The sequence below is a fragment of the Strigops habroptila genome, chromosome 5 (assembly GCF_004027225.2).
Source record: "Strigops habroptila isolate Jane chromosome 5, bStrHab1.2.pri, whole genome shotgun sequence".
NCBI classification, from domain to species: Eukaryota; Metazoa; Chordata; class Aves; order Psittaciformes; family Psittacidae; genus Strigops; species Strigops habroptila.
This window is the reverse complement of record NC_044281.2, coordinates 69078145-69097562: the sequence shown is the minus strand read 5'-3', so window position 1 is coordinate 69097562 and position 19418 is coordinate 69078145. Positions and strand designations below refer to the sequence as shown.

At 43.4% G+C, this 19418-nt stretch overlaps 3 protein-coding genes across 18 annotated transcripts in view; 2 read left to right on the top strand and 1 right to left on the bottom strand.

Moving 5' to 3' along the window:
• Positions 1-31: 31 nt before the first annotated feature.
• Positions 32-4237, top strand: ATP5MD (ATP synthase membrane subunit DAPIT). Of its 4 annotated transcripts, XM_030487957.1 has the most exons (5): positions 83-154; positions 1821-1924; positions 1997-2094; positions 2187-2282; positions 3137-4237. In XM_030487957.1, exons 3-4 carry the CDS (start codon positions 2008-2010, stop codon positions 2277-2279), a joined length of 180 nt encoding a protein of 59 aa, XP_030343817.1. In that variant the 5' UTR covers positions 83-154; positions 1821-1924; positions 1997-2007; the 3' UTR covers positions 2280-2282; positions 3137-4237. The 4 variants fall into 4 exon arrangements, with proteins under 4 accessions (XP_030343816.1, XP_030343817.1, XP_030343818.1 ...); XM_030487956.2 differs by lacking the exon at positions 1821-1924 and having other exon boundaries at positions 32-154; XM_030487958.1 differs by lacking the exon at positions 1821-1924 and having other exon boundaries at positions 154-344.
• TAF5 (TATA-box binding protein associated factor 5) lies at positions 3520-16026 on the bottom strand. Its single transcript, XM_030487941.1, has 11 exons — positions 15494-16026; positions 13980-14220; positions 12652-12967; positions 11828-11991; positions 11245-11380; positions 10611-10731; positions 9542-9671; positions 8299-8463; positions 7225-7402; positions 6896-7073; positions 3520-6337 (listed from the first exon to the last, which is right to left on the bottom strand). The coding sequence occupies exons 1-11, from the start codon at positions 16005-16007 to the stop codon at positions 6120-6122; spliced, it is 2361 nt and encodes a 786-aa protein (XP_030343801.1). The 5' UTR covers positions 16008-16026; the 3' UTR covers positions 3520-6119.
• Positions 16027-16655: 629 nt separating this feature from the next.
• The window catches only part of PCGF6 (polycomb group ring finger 6), a 30747-nt gene continuing 27984 nt past the window's right edge, over positions 16656-19418 (top strand). For all 13 annotated transcript variants that reach the window (XR_003991641.1, XR_003991640.1, XR_003991639.1 and 10 more), the window contains exons 1-2: positions 16656-17135; positions 18654-18753. Coding sequence is in view for 8 of the 13 variants with exons in the window: in XM_030487951.1 (XP_030343811.1) it covers positions 16659-17135; positions 18654-18753 (577 nt within the window). In the remaining 5 variants the exon portion in view is untranslated. The remainder of the gene's footprint in view (positions 17136-18653; positions 18754-19418) is intronic.

Genomic DNA, 19418 nt, shown 5'->3' with positions numbered 1-19418 from the left:
CTCAGCCAACCAGGATGAGGGGGCGGAGACAACCCGCTCGCTGGAGAGAGGGCAGCCAATCAGCGTGGCCCGCGGTGGCTGCGCGCGGCGTTCGGCGGCCGCCATTTTGTGGGAGGGCGCTGGCGAAGGGCAGGACGCGGCAGCGGCGGCAGAGGTACTGTGGGGAGCCCGTGGGGAAGGAGCTCGTTTCCCGTACCGCCGCGGACCTCGGCCCGTGCACCCCTCCTGTAGGGCTGTGCCGCCGAGCGGGAGGGTGGCTCTGCGGCGCCCAGCTAAGGCTGTGCCCCGGGGCGCCCGCGACCTTCAGCCGCGGCGTCCTTTCCTCCTGCGCGGCGGGAGCTAAGGCGAGGGAGCGCCGGGGTCGCGGTTGTCTGCGCCATCGAGGCGGGCCTGGCTGATGTGCGGGGCTGGGGCGAGCGCGGCAGCCGGCGGGGCCGGTGTCAGGGCAGCGAGGGGGGAGGCGGGCCGGGCATGGCAAGGGCACCGGGCTCTTCCGATAAAGAAAAGCTGTGTGGGGTGTCTGGGCTCTGAGCCGGCCTCGGAAACACGCAGTGACTCTTCTCTGGGGTTTTCTATCGGTCAGGCATAAGGAAAGATGACCTTGACTTTCTAAGTCGTGTATGGCAAATGCTTAGGGAGTTTGTTTCATTGAGATTTTTAGCTATTACATAGTTCAGTTACAGGCGTGCTTACTTGATTATGCACCAGAGATATATTACTGGGTTGGGTTTGCTTAAGAGCTACGTTAATTGGCATAGTACTTGCTGTAGCAGTGTCTTGTGTCCCTCTTCTTGTGGGGTACCAATGGCTACAGCATCTGCCTGGTTTGGTTGGTAACCATATGATATGTGTGCTTCTTTTGGGGTGAGCTATAAAATAAACAACGTGTCTGTCCTAAATAGAAACTCCTCTTAAACATAAGAAAAATATATCTCTAAACATTAAAAAGAAAATTCCTTTTATTCGAAAAGTGATCAAATGCCAGAACAGTTTCCCTGGAAAATTGTGGAGTCTCCATCTCTGAAGGTATTAAAAACCTGTCTGGATGTGTTCCTGAGTGACCCGCTGTAGCTGCCCCTGCTTTGGGCAGGTTGGGGTTGGACTATGCAATCTCCAGGGTGCCAACCTGAACCATTCAGTGAATCTGGAAGTACACTACTGTAGCCACACCAGGCTTTTGTGTTACTGAATGTGTTACATAGATGCGAAACTTCAGTCCAGGCACAGACAAAATACAAGTGCGCCCTCATGTACTTAGTGTTTTTGTTGTTCCTGTGAAAGCACTTCTGAGACTGGCTCAAATAGCTTGTTGATCTAGCTGAAAAATAACTGGAGGGGGAAAAAGAGTATGTTTTTATCTAGATCTGTTAATACCAGGGTGGGAAAGATGCACAGAGATGTACAACTGAGAGCAGGGCAGTTCTTATTAACAGCACTTGCACTCTAATATGGCATGGACGTTGTAAAGCATCATTTTGAATCACAAAACAGAGTAGTGGTCTGTTCTGAATGTTGTCACCAGGTTTTTAAGTATGCCATTGAGCTGTTTCTTAGCTGAACCAGTGAAGATTCATCTAAACTAGGTATTGCAGATTCATGAATAATTGGTAGAAATTTGCCTGTGTTGAATGGTTATATGGGCAGGACTGGCAGGTCTCCTCTTCATAAATGTTCTGAGGATTTTTCCCTTTTAGAGTCATCATCCTGATATTTATTGTTTTTTATGTTTAAACCCATTTGAAAGAACTCTGAAAATCGTAAATGTTTTTCCCTTCAGAACCCCACATTTGCTAATCAACTCTTGTGTTTTGTACCTTAAGATACAATGCTCTGAAGGTGCCTGCTCCTTGTGTGTATCCACTGTCTGTTGAATGTCCTGAAAGCAGATTTAATAGCTGCCAGTGGCATTAAGTTCAGTGTCGAGGTTAGTTTGATTTTACTGTTGATCCTGTCCAACTGACTTTCAGTTCATTAACTGTCCCTCATTGCTTGTTAGGACAAGCAGCCATGGCTGGCCATGACTCGGGATCTCAACACCAGTTCACTGGATTTGCGAAGTACTTCAACTCCTACACCATCACAGGCAGGAGGAATGTATGTATTATGTATATTAACTCTTGTGGTCTAGGATGATGGTGTTTTCTAGGTATTAGACTGGAACTGAACTAAACTTTTATCTTTTCCAGTATGTAATAGCAACATACACAGGCATTGCACTGATCGTCTTGTATTTCAAGCTTAGACCCAAAAGCAAAACTCCTGCTGTGGCAGATAAGTAAATGGTAAGTGTGTTCCAGGACCAAAATGCTTCGGCACCAGGCCATGAAGAAACAGTGACAAGAGACATGTTGCTAACAATACAATGTGGTTAGAGAAAGACAGGCATATGAACTTTGTATTTATCATTTTAAACCTCAACTAAACCGTAGCATCAGCTTATTTGGGGCATTCTGAATTAAGTAGGTTGTTGAAGGGGGATGCAGTAAATATAGGATACCAATATTCTTTTTGTTCTGACATGGTGAATGGGACTACGGACAGCATGCAGGGATGAAGGGTAAGCAAGGAATGGAAGGGTGTTGCAGCTAGGCATATCAGGCTTTGCCTGCAACTATTGGGTGCCTCTGGTCTGACCTTTTGCTGTAAAATAGGAATAACTGTTGCTTTGCAGGTTATTGAAATAATAAAATAGGAGTTGAGGACTTGGTTGTATTAGAGAATTCCAAGCAGAGGTTAATGCAGTCTGTTAAAACCTTCTTTTGAACACAGTAGAGGAGCGCCATGTAATGGAACTATATATATTGCACACCTGACTGTGCAAGGCCTGCATAGAAGTGATTGCTCTTGTATAGCAACAACCAAGTGTTACAAAATTGTAAGTCACTTTCAAATACAAAATTTCCACTGAAATGACATTTTGAAAAAACCTATGGGCTGTGCTCATGGTCTGCAAAAAGGGGTAGGAAACAGTCAGCTTGAGCATCACTGTGTTAAAGGGACATCAGTTGTTTCTTCCTTGGGGTGCTGGAATTTGCCTGCTTAAAACTAAAATTATTTAGGCTTGGGGAGGGGAGGTGCCCAGTTACTAGTACCACTGTGCAAGACTTGCTATGTTTGATCTCTCTTCTCTTGGCAGGTTGCTGGCATGTCTGAACCTCCAATCCGTATCAGTGTAATGCAAGCTGATGACCTGTTGTGGCTAATAAAATATAAATGATTACTTGTTTTATTGGAAATATGAAATGGTGCAAAAAAGCACAAATGTGCACTTCTTGTTTGTTCTCTGTCAATAATGGCTATTTGTAGCAGAGATGGAGTAACTGATCGTTGTCATTACAGTCTTAACTAAACTCTTACGCTGTTACAAGACATCCTAAAGTGTTCTGAGCACCTGGTAGTAACCTGGGAAAGACCATAATATTGGCATAGAGCTTACAGCTGGTGAAGGTATCTCCACACTTCCATGTCTCAGTGGGTAACGGTGAGCTCATGTGGTTTGCAGTTACCTGGTTGCTCCCATTTTTTGTATTCCAAGCTAGTAGCTTATATGGAAATCATGACTTCTTCACAGTTATTAATGCAATGCAGATTACAACTTCTGCCTCAGTTGCCCATATTTTGCATAGATCCTGTTTGGTTTTCGTGGAAAACCTCCCAAATTAGACTGATAAAGGATGGTATTTGATTTACTTGCCTTTCAGAGATAACTGCCAGAAAGAAAATGGCTTCCTTTGCTGATGTTAGGCTCTTGTAATCCTGCATGTTCATGAACAGTGACTGAAATAGTTCAGATTTTCTTGGACATAAACTCTTAATAAATGGGGTGTTCCTACCACAGTTAGATATATGCAGCCCCCTCCCTGCCCAACACTAACAACTGTCTATTGCATTCTCCACAGTGTCTTTCTGTAGCTCAAAACATAGACCCTTCCTTAGATGTCCCCTTAGTGCTGATGTGTAAATGCGATTATAGGGCACCATGCTTTTCAGAGGGGAGCCAGCAGCAGGGCTGAAGCTGGGACTGCCGGCGATAAGAATGCAACTATACTCCCAAACTGAGGGCAAGAAGAGGTAGACAGGGTTGCTGGAAGAAAAGGAGAGATAAATAACAGGTCTTTGTGCTCTCTCACTCTAGTTTATGTATTTTTGAAGCCATTTGTAGATTCTGGGCCTTCTGATTAAATGTAGTTATCTTCCTCTCCCGTGAGTTTTGTTTTAATAAATGGCCTTTGCTGTATGCAACCTTCCAGATGAATACTGGTTGTTGTAACAATGTAATAGATCCAATTAGCTACAACCCATCACCTGCCCTTAGGTAACTTACATGAAACACCTTGTCATCAACTTAACTGTTTCTAAATTACTTTGTTTCTGAATTACTTTGTTTTTCTTAGCAGAGTGCTCACAGATACAAGTGCTGCTCTTGCTTCCATTGCAGCCAAGAGGAAAACGCCTTCTTGTAACATATAGACACAAACTGTGTGGTTTTAGTATTTATTATAGTATCAAAAGTATAAAACTGTACAAAATACAAAGGCAGAATGTGGCAGTGTTGTTTTTAAGCTGTCAAAACTACATGCTTTGTTTTAGGTAACTTGATTCACCACAATTGTACTTAAATCCAACTGGTCCTATTGTGAGCTAGGAAATTTTGTGGAGGTACCATTACACACACAAAAAAAGAGCATAATAATTTAGGTTTAACCTCTTTTCCTTTAAAAAATATTTCCAGGTGAGCTTCCTAATGAATTTTCCACCCTTTATTTTGATGTGTAATGCCTGTAACACACCTTTACTCCAAGAGTAAGGATGAAAAGGGGAGGTAGTTCTCCACTTACTTTACCTCAGAAATGTCAAGTCTTGTTTTTATTTTCACTAGAGAGCCAGCAGATTGTTACTGGAAAGTAAGGAGGAACACAAAGCAGATTTCCCTCTCTGTAGCTTGTAAGAGATACAAAAAAAACCAAAACCCAAAACAACCCTATAACCGTACCAAACTGGGCTTGTCCTTTGGTGGTGGTGATTTTTTGTCAAAGACAAGAAGTATATTTCCCAATGTCTTGCATGTTTTAATCTTTCCTAGCAATAAATCACTGAGCTTTACTGGTTGTCCAGGAGGTCCTCCTGGGTTACAGTTTTTGTGGGTGGAAGTTGTCACTTCAGCAGACGAGATAAACTGATAATACACTTAGGACTGATTAGTCCTTTTACTCTGCAATGTTTTGATTTCTTGCCTAGTTTTGCATTTTGATATATTAAACCTTATGCAGAAATGACAAAGGTTGTTGAAGTTGTTTTAGATCCAATACAATGTAAAAGGGTGTAAGTCCACTTTTTTAATAATGGGTATTTCAGTTACGCCTCAGTTCCCCCCCATCCACCCCCTTTTTCAGACCATAAAATATGAAAGTAAACTAAGTTCACATTGCACTTCTGGTTGCTTGTCACACAGCACTGGCTACCTGTGAAAACAGAATAACAAAATCTGTGTTTCTGATACCTCAAAAGAGTACAGGAGTTTGAAATCTTCTCAGGACTTAGTACTCGGCTGCACAAACCCCATATGCGTCACTGATGCAGTTCCCCACAGGCCTCTGCCTGCAGGACCTGCTCTTCCAATGCCCTGTTTGTTGCTGGGATACTCTCACCATACTGTTGCCCAGCCCAGCCTATAGTGAATTAAACTACATTCTTCGTTCCTGAAACTGAACAGTTTTCACTTGTGTTTGAGATAGATTAAACATCTGCTAACCATAAATTAAGTGCTTTAAAAAAATCAGTTGAGAACACATACAAAGGCTGTTAACTTTCTCCAAGTTTCAGCAGAGCTCAATACCATCTCTGAGATGAGACAGCCATTTTCATATACATGTATACGTATATATTTATCAAAAGCACCATGAACAATTCCTTCTTTTACAGCCATGATGTCTTGTCAATCTCCAGCATTTTCAAACTGTGGATAAATATGAAACAGCAGAACTGAGAAACGCTGCTTGCATTAGTTTACATAGTTTTGTTTCGAGTGGGATCCACCTGTACAAGACATTCCTCCTCGTCTCACATCCTGAGGTCACGAATGCAGTGACTTGGCACAGTCAGTCTTGCAGCTTCCCAATTCACTGTGAACTGTAGGCTCCTGCAGCCAGCAGCAAGTTTCTGCGTGTAAAATGCAGGTGTACAACCGGAGTTGATTTGGTCATGTATGTACCTAGTAACAAGTCCTGTGAGTTTTCAGGCAAGTTTATATGTCCAGTGGCTGTAGTAAAGTCATCGGTTTCTAAATCTTCAAATGCTTTCACAGCATCCCACAGGCGAACTGTGTTATCCATTGAGCCTAAAACCAAAAATGAGCAACAGTTTGAAGTCTTTTATTAATAAAAAAGGTGTATCAAAATTGGGGAGCAAGTTAACAAAAATTAAAGCTCAAAAAGTAGGTTCTCTCATAACTGTAGACTTATGCCCTCATCCTGCAAGGAAACAGACTTTCACAAGCCTCTAACGTTCTGAATGCACACATAAAAGTTACCAGGATTTCAGCTTTTCTGTAATCTCACCTGAGTGCCCTGGGGTTAAAGCACAAAGAACTACTCTCTCAAAACACTTGGGTTTGGATTAGGTAACCTAGCAGGACTCTCCTGTGGGCTAGATGCCAATTTCAGCAGATCTTTGATTCAAAGTCACATAATAACAGTTTGTTTGATATAGCAAGACAGCAGAATTTTGCAGGGGCCATATTTCACAATGCAGTGAAGAACTTGCCTTGTACCAGCAGTTTTAAGTTGCTAGTTTTGCTAACCAAGTGATTCTACTTTGTCTTTCTCAATTTAAGGAGACATTCCTCTTCAGACATAGGGATCACAGCAGAAACTTCACCGTTTCCAGTGAATTTTACCTGATGCTAAAATCTCTCCATCTCTACTGAATCTCAGCGCGTAGACGGTGTCGGTGTGCCCTTTCAATTCTCCAACCATCAAGCCATGTCCAATGTCCCACAACAGAACTCTTCCATCTGTTGCTCCAGTGGCCAGGAATCGTCCATTAGGAGAAAATGCTAGTGAATGAATTGGTCCCTAATACAGACATTTGAGGGGGAACAACAAGAAAGCTAATTAAATCTACTCACATTCAGTCAGTCAAGCCATAGGCATTCTGAACACTACTCTTCAGAATCTCATCACAGAAATAAAACCACTTTCACGGTGCGAGTGATAATGCCTTTACCTTATGTCCCGTGAATATTCTGACACAATTCCCATTCAAAACATCCCAGAGCCGTATTGTCCTGTCTGCTGAGCCTGTGGCAATATAGTTGGAGTTTGGATGGAATCGGGTACACGTCACGTCAGCAAGATGACCAGCAAATATCCGTAAAGGCTGGTAGTGATCTGTTGCCCACAAACTGAAAAGAAAAGCTTTTATTAGTAAGAACCCTGTTGAAGTTCAGCATCTGCACCTCTTAGAGCTGGTCTAGAGAGCCACAAAAATGATCAGAGGGAGGGAACACCTCTCCTGTGAAGAAAGGCTGAGAGAGTTGGGGTTGTTCAGCCTGGAGAAGAGAAGGCTCTGGGGAGACCTTACTGCAGCCTTTCAGTACTTAAAGGGGGCTTATAAAAAATATGGGGACAAACTTTTATCAGGGCCTGTTGCAGTAAGACAAGGGGTAATGGTTTTAAACTAAAAGAGACTTAGAATAGATATAAGGAGGAAAGTTTTACAATGAGGGTGGTGAAACACTGGAACAGATTGTCCAGAGAAGTGGTAGATGCGCCATCCCTCGAAGCATTCAAGGTCAGATTGGACAGGGCTCTGAGCAGCCTGGTCTAGTTGAAGATGGCCCTCCCTACTGCAGGGAGGTTGGACTAGATGACTTTTATAGGTCCCTTCCAACCCAAACTTCTCTATGATTTGATGACCTGTTGCACAATGAGGAATAAAAGGAAGTAATTATGCAGTGGTTTCTTACTGGCCAGTTTATTGAAGTAGCATGATCTGTTTTGGAAAAGTATACTTTTCCAAAGGGAGAAATAAAGAATATTCTGTCAAGTTGTTAAACAAACTGGAAGAGAATACTTCTAATCAGATAGTCACATAAGAGGAACACCATCTTTTTAGTTGTCAGATAATCTGAGGTGTGTTGAAAAAACCTACATTAAAACATTTGTTCAGTATTTTAATTAACATGAAAAAAAAGTATTCCCAGTATTAGGGCAGGCTAGAGTATATCAGCTAATCACTTCCAGGGTTAATCCACCACAAACCATCCCAGACAAGTAAAAAAACAATCCAGTTTCTTACCGAGCCACTCTGTCATGTCCCCCTGACACAAAGTAATAACCGTAAGGAGAGAACTGTGTATCCCATACTGGGTAGTTGTGTCCTTTATATCCCACCAAACACGTGAATGTTTGGAGACTCCACAATCTGACAGTGCCATCCTCAGAACAGGACAAGAGATAGTTCCTGTCGCAGGAGAAAGTAGAGCATATTACATATCAGACTTGCACACGGACTATATAACCTTTGCAAGAACACTGTGAGATGCCTATGTCCCCTGAGCAGCATCTGTTTAGCACATCACATATAAATCAGCATTTCAATGAGGTAAGAAACAATAACTGGTTCAAGCAGAATCCTGTCCTAGGTCTTTATGCAAAAAAGAGAGACAATTGGATGTTGATGACTAATTTTGATGACACAGCAATGCTTATGGGAAAACAAATCAAACCAAAAACCCCACACGAATAGACAAACCAATAAAACCCCAACACACAGAGCTGTTCTTTACTCAGGAATTCCAGGTATATGAAAAAAACAACAAGTAAACTGCTATGCTATCTTACTTAAATAAAATTAAAATCTTTTAATGCCACTCCAAACAAAATTTCAGGATTCCCTGAAAGAGAATTCATGTAATGTTCACATTCCCAATTCCAGACTCTATATTCATGTTCTACACAAAGTTTACTTAGCTGTGTTTCTGTGATGAGTGTTTCCTGACTAGACACATGCAAAAGCAAAACTTCAGACATTGAAACTTCCTTTCTACTGTCCAGACACTCATAATTACATAATGGTTTTAAATCTCTTATTTTAAAGATACTATTCCATAAATTTTGAAAATTAAGTCTCAGTAGAATATGAGAAACTTAAAGAAGTGCAATGATATGCTACTCAGTCTGGTTTTATGTTTTGCAATACTGTAAGTGAAATCACTGCTGCAGTTCTTCTCTACAATTCAGTTAGTTAAAGCCCAACTTAAAACAGTTTGCAAAAAAGATGGTCCATTTTTCCATCTAAGTCCTAAACCTCAAAAAAGGTGTTGGCATCCTCAGCTCTGATTGATTTCAGCAATAGCTGACAGTGCCCAATACCCTGAGCATAATGAACACTTACACTCACACGGAGTTTCTTATAAGCTGCACAAACAAGAATTGCTTTAACTATCTAGAGAAAGCCACATTAAGAACATGTTTGCATTCAGTAGCATACAATTAAAACTCAAGGCAAGCAAACTAGTTAGCTTGTAAACTTCTTTTACCTATCAGGACTGAAGCTGGTGCCATAGACGGGTCCACTGTGACCATATAAAATCTTCAACTCACTTGCTGTTTTCTCATCCATGATCCTCTCCAAGACATCGTCTGATTCTTTGTCAATGAGACTTAGGTCTGCAATATATCAAAGTTCATGTGTCATAGTAACTTTCAGAAGTTCAAAAATAAATGCCATGAACAGAAAACAAATAATATTCTCTCTAAAAGTACCTGGGAATTGGTAAGTTTGAAATATACAATGGTATTTGAAATATTTTTACTATTGTAAAAGGTGAAAATACTACTCCATACAATAATATAGATAATAATCACTCTAAATCTTCACTAAGCTAACATAAATTAATCCTGACGTGTGTTATTTTTCATACATATATTGTTCAGCCTCCAAACACAATAACACCTTCTTTATAGAGATGCCAACTTTTCATGCCTTTTCCCAGGAAGTTAATATGCCACAAACGTGCTTTACAGACATGTTTTGACAGCTGCACGCTACACACAAAATAACTTTTAGTCTGTGAGGCTACTATTTGCTGAACATCATGACCACGTCTCAGGTAAACATCAAGGTTAAGAAATGTCTGTGTGGTATCTAGCTTCAACCGCAACATATTGTTACATAAACAGCAGAATTAAAGCAGCCTGAATTTGTGTAGGTTTTGAGCTACAGGACATTCTCCTCCACCCTTCTCAGAGTTCTCTCTTATAATTTCCCCCAAAGAACCTCTAGTCTCTCCCCTAGATCACCTAAACCCTACTGTCTGCTACACCCTGTAGTTGCCATCCAGTTCAGAAGATGGCTGGTTCCAAACTGTGTGCACTGACCACCTCACAGAAGGTGTACACAACCAGACTTCACATTCCTTTACAAATGTTTCTAATGGTAGTATATAAGATGTGATCACATATACCTGTGCACATACAGTTTCTTCAAAGTCAAAATATCGAACTCCTGAAGACAACAATCCTGCCATAGACTTCTTTCTCTGTTCATGCAAAACACAGCTGTCACAAGTAATGCATGCTCATACTAAGTGTTAGTGTCTTAATTACCTGCTGCTGTTTTCACACTACGCAGCTTTTTTGGAGTCACGGACCACACTCTGACAGTAGAGTCAGCAAAGCCTCCCACAATCATGCTAGAGTCATCTGTAATATCCACTGCAGTCAGACCCTAAACACAAAATATCTTTTTATATTGTTTATATCTTTCATAATGCATTTCAACTATTACAAAATCCTAAGTACTAATAAGAAAATTAATTTTACTTATTTACAAAAATAAGAGGGGACTATTTTAGGATAGACATAAACGTGTAAATTCTTGTGCCATTAAAATTAAAACTATATGAATGAAGTAGAGCTAATAGTGACAAAACAGTGCTATTATCCAGCATTCTGGTGCAAAGCATCTTCTGCATGCTGTAGAATACACTCAGGACCCCACAGGAAAAATGAAAGCAGGAATTATGGTAAAATCAGAGCAAAACCAAGGAACATGGAAATTATATAGTTTAAGGAGTCTCTAAAGAGAATTGTTAACATTTTGGAACACCAACTTTACAACACTTATTCCAAATCCTCCAATAACCCTTGCCAACGCTGCCAAGTCTTCTTTTTTTATTAAGAGCGGTATCTGTAATTTTTATTCCCATTTCCCAATTGCCCGAACTCTTCTTTTACCAACCTGGTAAGCATTAAGAAATGTGTAGAAACAGATGGAGGGCAGGCACTCTGGGCCAAGGCGCACACGCCGTGCAGCTTCCTTCATATTCATGACTTTATCCAGCTTGTCAGAGTCTTTCAGTTCAGGCAGAGGAATTCTACAAACACACATTTTTACAAACTAAAAGCACCTTCCATATTGTTAATCGAAACACAGAAAGCTAAACCCTTGCATGCAACCCTATAAATACAAAACAAGAACTAGAATAAATTAAAGACCGTGTAGATTAACTGATGAGAGAAAGAGCCGGTAGCTTTAAGACTTTCAAAGAGACAGTGGAACAAGATAAACAATTAAGTATGACCTGAAAAGATTAGTGGATAACAGAGTAAAATATTATCAAGGGAAATTCAGATTGACTTGAAGGGCAAAGACAGAGGGTTATATGCTAAGCTTTCCATTACCTCCCTTAGAAGTCTTATGGCTAAAGCTGTGTACGGCTGAAACGGCCAAAATGCTAAAAATGTCATGTGAGCAACAATGGAGGTTTGGCATGACATGATTGGATTCAACAAGACTTTTCTACACATCGTTCCCTTGGTACCTGTTTTGGGGAGGAGCATTAGGGTCCTGTTTTTTACTTTTTGACCCTACACTATCTTTTTTAGGTTTTTTCTTCTTTGGCTTTCCCTCCTCATTTTCTCCTTCTTCATCTTCATCATCCAAAGGCACATCAAACTCCGGTTCTTTCAATAACCCAAAGAAAACCTGGAAGCCAATAAAACACACGAGACAAAACAGTAATTGCTTTTCTTACTGAAAACTATTTTTTTTTAATGGAAACTTTTCAATGTAATAGTCCAAGCAAGAGAGCTGCCACTTTAAAACTGCTATGTTTAATATTAGTGCATACATTACAGGTTAGTCCATAACAAATGTAGGACACATTCTGCTGTTTTACTCAGCAACTGATCTGGATAACTCTAAGTTCTCCCACCATCTCTTCACACTTCCTTAAAGCAGAACCCCTACAGCTTACATAATCTATGTGTATAGTACTGTAGTAGTACGCTCTCAAGATCTACACAAACAGACCTTGCAGTAACAACTGGCAGTAAGAATTACATTTGTCATACAAAAGAGGAAGCCAAATAGTCAGGTATCCACTTTAAAACCACAGAGTAATTTATGAGTTAGTTCAAGTTTAGTTCAGTGGGCTGAATACAAGGTTGTCTCTCAAAAGGGTTTAACAGTTTCTTCTAAAGTGACACATCTTGTTGATACTGCCAACAAGTACCTGTACAGTTCTCTTCCTTCCTTCTGTTCATGCTGTTTTTAAGATCTCAAATGACAGCTGTCAGTCTGCACTAAGGTAAAAACTAGGGAGAATTGCTCAATTACAAAAGTGCAACAATCTTTGCCTCCTACCTTTGCTTTATTAGCCTCTCGTTTTGCCTCCCCAGCCAAGCTTCCAACCATAGCATCTATCTGTTGTTTACTGCGAGGCATTCCATCAAAGATGTCAATGTAAAGATGCTCCTGAACAATGTTCCAGATCTGATTGTTCTGCTTTTCCTGAAGATGCCTCTTCAAGAGCTGGTAAGAGTCACGGGAAATGCGCAGCACAAACTTGCTTGTTCGGAAATCCAGCATGGTCTCGTTACCTTTCATATGTTCTTTTTTGGTTAAACTGGATAACACACGCAGGTCATCCTGGTAATAGCACTCCTGATCCCCATGAAATCTATTGAAACAATTTAAGATTTATTACAAAAATATTATCTCTCAAGTGCACACTTACTTAGATTAACATGAAACATGTATGTAATGACCTACTGGAAGCTACTGACTACATGAGATTATTTTCTGCCACAATAAATTGCATCCTGGGGAAGATACACAAGTGACTTACTGTATACAGTAAGAGCATTCAACAGTTAAAAAACAAGATGAAGAAAACACACAAATGGAACCTCACAATTTCATATGTCCAAAGGGTTCTCGCCTGAAGTAAACAGTTACACTGACATGTTTATTTAGAGAAATGAAACCTTAATTTGTGGCATCATAAAGTACAGGGCATTTTTTATTATGCAAGACTACTTGAATGTATTTGTATCTGATTCATTATATGAATATGCACATTTTAAAGTGTATGTTTTTCTCACTCTCCACTTGCATTACCTAATAGCTAGCATACGTCTAGAGTTTTCCATTTTCACTCAAACCGTGTTATAAAAAATAGCTGTGGCAAGGAATATTTAAGCTATTTACAGCACCATTTTTGCTGACCATATTGGAGGGAGACAAAGTTATCCATTCGGACTAAAACATTTCAGAATTGGTCTGAATCCAGAAAACAACCTAAATTTCATTTTCTTCTCAAATGATAAAGTAGTGAACCATAGCAAAAGCACAGAAAATTATAGATTAGCAAAAAAATTAATTCCTTTAATCTCATTTGAAGAATTTCAATACACATGTTATGACATTAGCAATATGTATAGCGTACATTATTTTGGCACCTCAGTAAAATTTTCCACTGCTAAAAAATGACCCCCCACTCTTTCCCTAAAGAAGCATCTTTTCATTGATACTTTTGCAGCAAGGAGCCCATCAGCTCACCATAAAGATGGTTCAAAGTCTGCCCATGGACAGTTCAAAAGCATGAAGTTTGCACATCTTTATAAGATAGAAAATTGGAAAAGGATTTAAGAACAGTTACTGTAATCCATGGCACCGTTACTTCAGATTACCTTTCAAAAAAAGACTTAGCTTCACTCTCATGTTGATTGTAGACCAATTCCAAGTACATGTGCACAAAGAGAGGATAAAATAGCTGAGACAATTCCGCTCGATGACAGTCCAGAGAACACTCAATGAAGTGTTTTAATCCACTGTAGTATTCCTCATACAGAGTCGGGTCTCCCTGTTGATTGTAGGCAGACAGTACTGCACTCACATCTGGCTGATCTTCCACAACAACGCTTCCTCCAACTGCAAAAGCATTAGCATATAACAAGAGCTTGTAAAACAGCCTGAAAAAGCTAGCTTGTATACAGTGGCTAACAACTCCACTGGTAAGGTGAGGCGCTCAGTGCAAAACACGACACTAAGTCTTGTGCTTGTTCAGCACTAAGTTTAAACGATACAAGTGAGAGGATGCTAACACATTACAGTCCAGCAGCCAAATCTCCTGGCACCTTTAGCCATTTTTTCTGCTTTCCCTGACAAATGTTGCCTGTAAAGTATTTAACATAGTGCCTAATTCAGCCAGATCACAAGTGTAAAGGAAGAAGCCACTAACATCACAAAAAAGGCTATAAACTCTCAAATGAGGAGTGGGATCTTTCTAAGGCTGTAAGATATACCCACTATAACTATTTTGCTTCCAGTAAACAAGCAAATTAAGTTCATTGAGTGAATAATTCACCAAGATTACTATAGGACCATTACAGGGCAGTGACTTCCTATCATCTGCTAATGCTCCAAGAGCTCTGTTCTCCATAGCAGTCCTTAAATATTTTCACTGTTTTGTCTTCTATATAAAAACAACCTTATCACGTGATCGTAGGAACAAGCTGACTTTATACTATGCATTCACTGGAACTTGGACATACCAGTTTCTGAAATTTCATGATACTATTCCATAAATGTGCCACACAGCATACCTTGATTAAAAATAGGTAAGACTCCAATTATCCAAAGGACATCTCAAGTACCCACCAACTCGATCCAGAAATGTCTAAAGCCTCCTCTACAAGTACCCTATGGCACTTGCTTCAAAATATAGCCTGTACACCAGGTTCTGTTCTCACCCCTGCAGCCACATCTTGGACCATCACATCTACCTACAGAGGAAGCCTTCAGCCACCTGCTGAAGATGGGATCCCTCCTTGAGATCGGACACAAAGACAAGCAGAAGCACCTCTCACTTTGGCAGTGCTCCCTGCAAATACGACAGATAACCCAATCCTTGGTCCCTTGCTTCAGTGGGGCATCCACAGCAGCTCCCAATCTCTTCCCGAGTTGCATGGGGAAATGACACACTCGGGGTCCCCCCTGAAAGCTGGGGCAGACTCTCGCCTCCGACCCTAGTGAAGCCCACCCGAAGGGAAGCACGACCTGACACTGACCCTCATGCCCCAGCATCACGGAGAGCCCTCAAGGCTGCGAGAGGCACAAGGGTCCCCGAGTCCCCGGGGGTACCGGCAGAGGGGGCGGCCTCCCGCTCCGGTCAGGGACCCCATAGTCCCGCCACGGGCCCCACCTTTCCCCGGCGGCACGGCTGCGACCGCTGCCACCCCGGGGCTGGAAGACGCGACAGTGGCGACATTGCCTCCTATCGCGGCAGCGGCGGTAACCCGGCTAAGCAGCGCCTCGCCGCCGATGGAATCCGCATCGCCACCCGGGATTCCCTGAAGCCCGGCGCCAGTGGGGCTGAGGGCTGCGGAACCGAGGTCATCGCCGAGCAGGCGTGCTTCGCGGCGCAGGATCTCCTCGGACTCGCGGAGGTTGCTACGCCGCAGGAACTGCAGCACAGCTACGAGCGTCTGCCGGTCCAGCGCCGCCGGGGAGGCGGCCGGGCCCGGTGCCGCGGGCTTAGGGGGCGCCGCCTCCCCACCGCTCCCCGCCGCCTCTCCCTCCGCCGCCGCAGCCGGGGGAGCGACGGGAGCGGCGGCGGCGGCGGCTGGAGGAGCACTGGGGGGCTGTGGCGGCGTCCCCGCCTCAGGATCCGGCTTTACCGCCGTCACCTCCGCCGGCTCCTCATGCAGGGCCGCCATCTTGCATCGCCCTCCATTCGCCGGCAACGGGCTGCCGCCGCCAGGCACGGATGCTTTTGCGACAGTCAGGGCAAAGGATGAGTATTGTTGCCACTGCCTACCTAGGCGCTGGCGGCTTCATTTTGCGACGTGCCAGGAGCGCTTTATGGCAGTGGAGGTAGCGCGATGGCGGAGTGGGTGTAGATGTTGCTCTGTAGGTGTTTTAGCACTAAATAAGCGTTGTTTTGGGTAATGACGGTGCAGATGTGAATCGTTGAGCTCAGCGCTGCTCGCGGTGTGCGTATGCGGGAAACCTCGTTCAGAAATTGGCTGATTTGGCGTAAGCCGCTACCTGTGCCCTCCTTGGGAAGGACCAAGGAGGACTGTGCGCTTACGGGACTTGCTCAGAATTAAACTAATTACGGCTGGGTCGGTTGGTTTTCCAGGTGTTTCTAATATTGCTGCTTTTATTCGCTTTTGGGAAATACGGATTCGTTGATGTTACAGAATAAAAACCTCGTTTTTACTGGAGCTGGTATCTCGGGATTGACGCGCTTTTGTGACAAATTAAGCACTTGGCTGTGCTTCATTAGCGATTCGCTTAATTCTTAGCCAAAGAGTGTAAAAAAACCAAAAAAACAAGAAAAGGAAGCTCGAGGCTGTAAAAACTACATGCCTCGGCGCATGCGCAGTGGCGCTGGCCTGTGCCCGCTCCAACTACAGTTCCCGGCGTGCTCCGCGCCGGCGCCGCGCACGCGCCGCAGGGGGTCCGTGGTGGAGGAGCGGGCGCTCTGCTGTCCCCCGCCGGCGGCCGGCAGACGGTCCCGCGTCTGCCCCGGTCCCCGCCCCCCACCCCGAGCCGTGGACATGGAGGTGGACGTCGGCTCCGTGGTCTCGGGGCTGTCGGGCGGGGATGGAGCAGGCGCGGGCCAGGCCGATGAGGATCAGGAGATGGAAGGGGCTCCCAGCTGTTCGGGGGCGCGCCCCGTCCCCTTCGAGTTCGAGCGGAGCCGCTCGGAGTCCAGCGGCGATGAGGACGACGACGAAGACGACGAGGAAGAGGAGATGGAGGAAGAAGAGCTCGAGGGGGACCCCGGGGCTCGGTTCGGGACGGACGACGGGGACCTCGACTCGGACGACGACCGTGAGGTAAAAAACGGGGTGAACGCACCGGCCGCCACCCGCGGAACGGCTCTGTGGCTCGCCAGGCCTCGCTCCCGGCGTGCCCCGCGCCGTCGGTGGGCGCGTGTGGCGTGGGGGGGGCGTTTCGTGCGCTGCCTCCCTTACCGCCACAATGGCGGCACGGCGGGGACTTGGGGGGGGTACCGGAGCGGCCCCGACCGGAGCGGCCCCGACCGGAGCGGAGCAGGGCAGGGCAGGGCAGGGCGGTGAGGGCGGGAGTGTGAGTGTGAGGAGGGCACGAGGCGGCCGGGCGGGCAGCCCGCCCCGCGGTGGGGATGCTGCTGGGTGCGAAGCGCTGTGTCTGCAGCGATGCCCCGCGTGTGCAGCAGCCCGCGGTTGTCAGCCGGGTCCTCTACTTTGGACGTCAACTTTGGTGTTTTAGAAAGTTGTAGCTGCGAATCTGGACCCCTGCCTAGGCAACGCAATCCGTGTGGTAGTAGGCTTTTTATTATTTATTATTACCGGAGTTAATTTTATCTGTCTTATTTAAATGAAGCACTTACAAACTCTTGGTGCAGCTGAGAGGGTGGTAGAGGGAATGTTCAGAGAAGGGCAACAAGGCTGGTGAAGGTCTGGAGAATAAGTCTTAGGAGCGGCTGAAGGAACTGGGAGTGTTTAGTCTGGAGAAGGGTCAGGGTGGACTTTATTGCTTTACAACTGCCTGAAAGGAGGTTGTAGTGAGGTGGGAGTAACAAGAGATAAGACAAGAGGTAATGGCCTCAAGCTGCACCAGGGGAGGTTTATATTGGATATTAGGAAAAATTTCTTCACCAAAAGGGTGATCAGGCATTGGAACAGGCTGCCCAGGGAAGTGGTGGAATCACTGTCTCTGGAAGTATTAAAAAACACTTCTAAAAGAGTAGATGAGGCCCTTAGTAACATGGTTTAGTGGTGGACTTGGCAGTCGTGGGGTGAAGGTTGGACTTGATCTTAAAGGTCTTTTCCAACCTAGTTGATTTATGATTCTATGAAGCAGTGGCATGTGGACAAAGTGAATGGTGTCACTGAGGGAAAGAAAGCCCTTGAGTCTGGCTTTGAGAAGAGGAAACAATATAAAAATCTAACACGTTACCTTGTTCAGACAGATCTCAGATCATTACTATAGAATAAATCTGTTCTTTTTTGAGAAAGTGGACTTCCAACATGAAAATATGATACTATGTGCTACCAGTATCCACGTCAAGCTTGCAGATTATTTGATATTCTGTTAAACAGTTTATCCAAAAGAACTTTTCCCAAAGGGATTATTTATGGTTTGCTTTTCAAATATGATTCATGAAGCACATTGGATTGCCATTCACAGGAAATGTCAATTCAGAAAACTAGACGAAAGTCTTCAGAAAAGAGCTTTGTATGAGGATTGATTGACGTCTTAGGAAAACCCATTTCTGTAGCGTGTTGATGTGGATTTTTTGCCTGGTTTAAGGCTGTGGAAATTTCATGGCTTAGCATGTGTATTGAAACTCTTACAAAATGTCTTTGTAGCGTATGATAAACCTCGCAGAGTTGACCCCTTACATCCTGTGTTCCATCTGCAAAGGTTACTTTATTGATGCTACAACCATTACAGAATGTCTGCACACCTGTAAGTATGAGTGTTTTCATTCTGAGAGTTTAGTTACAAATTCAAACAAAAAGCAGCTGTTGAGATGTTCTGGCTTCACAAAGATAATTCTCTGTTTGTAGTGATGTGTGTTGTGTTTGTTCAGTTTCTTAAGGAAAATATATTTGTGGATGTTTTAAGCATCAGAAAATCATGCAATTGGTCAATCATGGAGTCAGCTTAGTTTCCCAGGTTAAGAGGGAAGATGATGTAGGGAAAGATACAGCCCAAATAAAACAAAAATAGAGCTACTGGGTTTTTTTTGTTTTTTTTTTCTTAACTATTTGGTTTTAAGTAGGCTCCAGGAATTTGAGTATATAACTGAGAAAATGTTGAGTGGCTCTGCTCACAATGTACTAGAGAGTTTCTAAACTGTTGTTGATATGAGTGTGTAAATTCACAAAACTCAGTAAGCAGCTGTGTGGAAGTACCAGTTCAGACACAGAAAGGTTATATGCACCCATGGAACAATTAGTCTATAATCTGATGAATAGAAATATTTGGATAATGAAAAACAGGTTTCAGTCAGCTTGTGTCATTTTTCCCTCAATCCTTGTGTTAACAGTTTTCCCATTGCTAACACCACTATTTTTTCTCATAGCTAATAAAACTTTCTGTGAAGTTGGCACTTTCAGCCACTCCCATGC

What these genes read in the sequence shown, in the direction of transcription:
- ATP5MD (XM_030487956.2), top strand. Translation starts at nt 2,008, where the DNA reads ATGGCTGGCCATGACTCGGGATCTCAACACCAGTTCACTGGATTTGCG. An exon ending in CCATCACAGGCAGGAGGAAT is followed by an intron (nt 2,095 to 2,186) that starts GTATGTATTATG and finishes TATCTTTTCCAG; the next exon opens with TATGTAATAGCAACATACAC.
- TAF5 (XM_030487941.1), bottom strand. Translation starts at nt 16,007, where the DNA reads ATGGCGGCCCTGCATGAGGAGCCGGCGGAGGTGACGGCGGTAAAGCCG. An exon ending in GGACATGACAGAGTGGCTCG is followed by an intron (nt 7,403 to 8,298) that starts GTAAGAAACTGG and finishes TTTTCTTTTCAG; the next exon opens with TTTGTGGGCAACAGATCACT. An exon ending in GAATATTCACGGGACATAAG is followed by an intron (nt 7,074 to 7,224) that starts GTAAAGGCATTA and finishes TGTCTGTATTAG; the next exon opens with GGACCAATTCATTCACTAGC.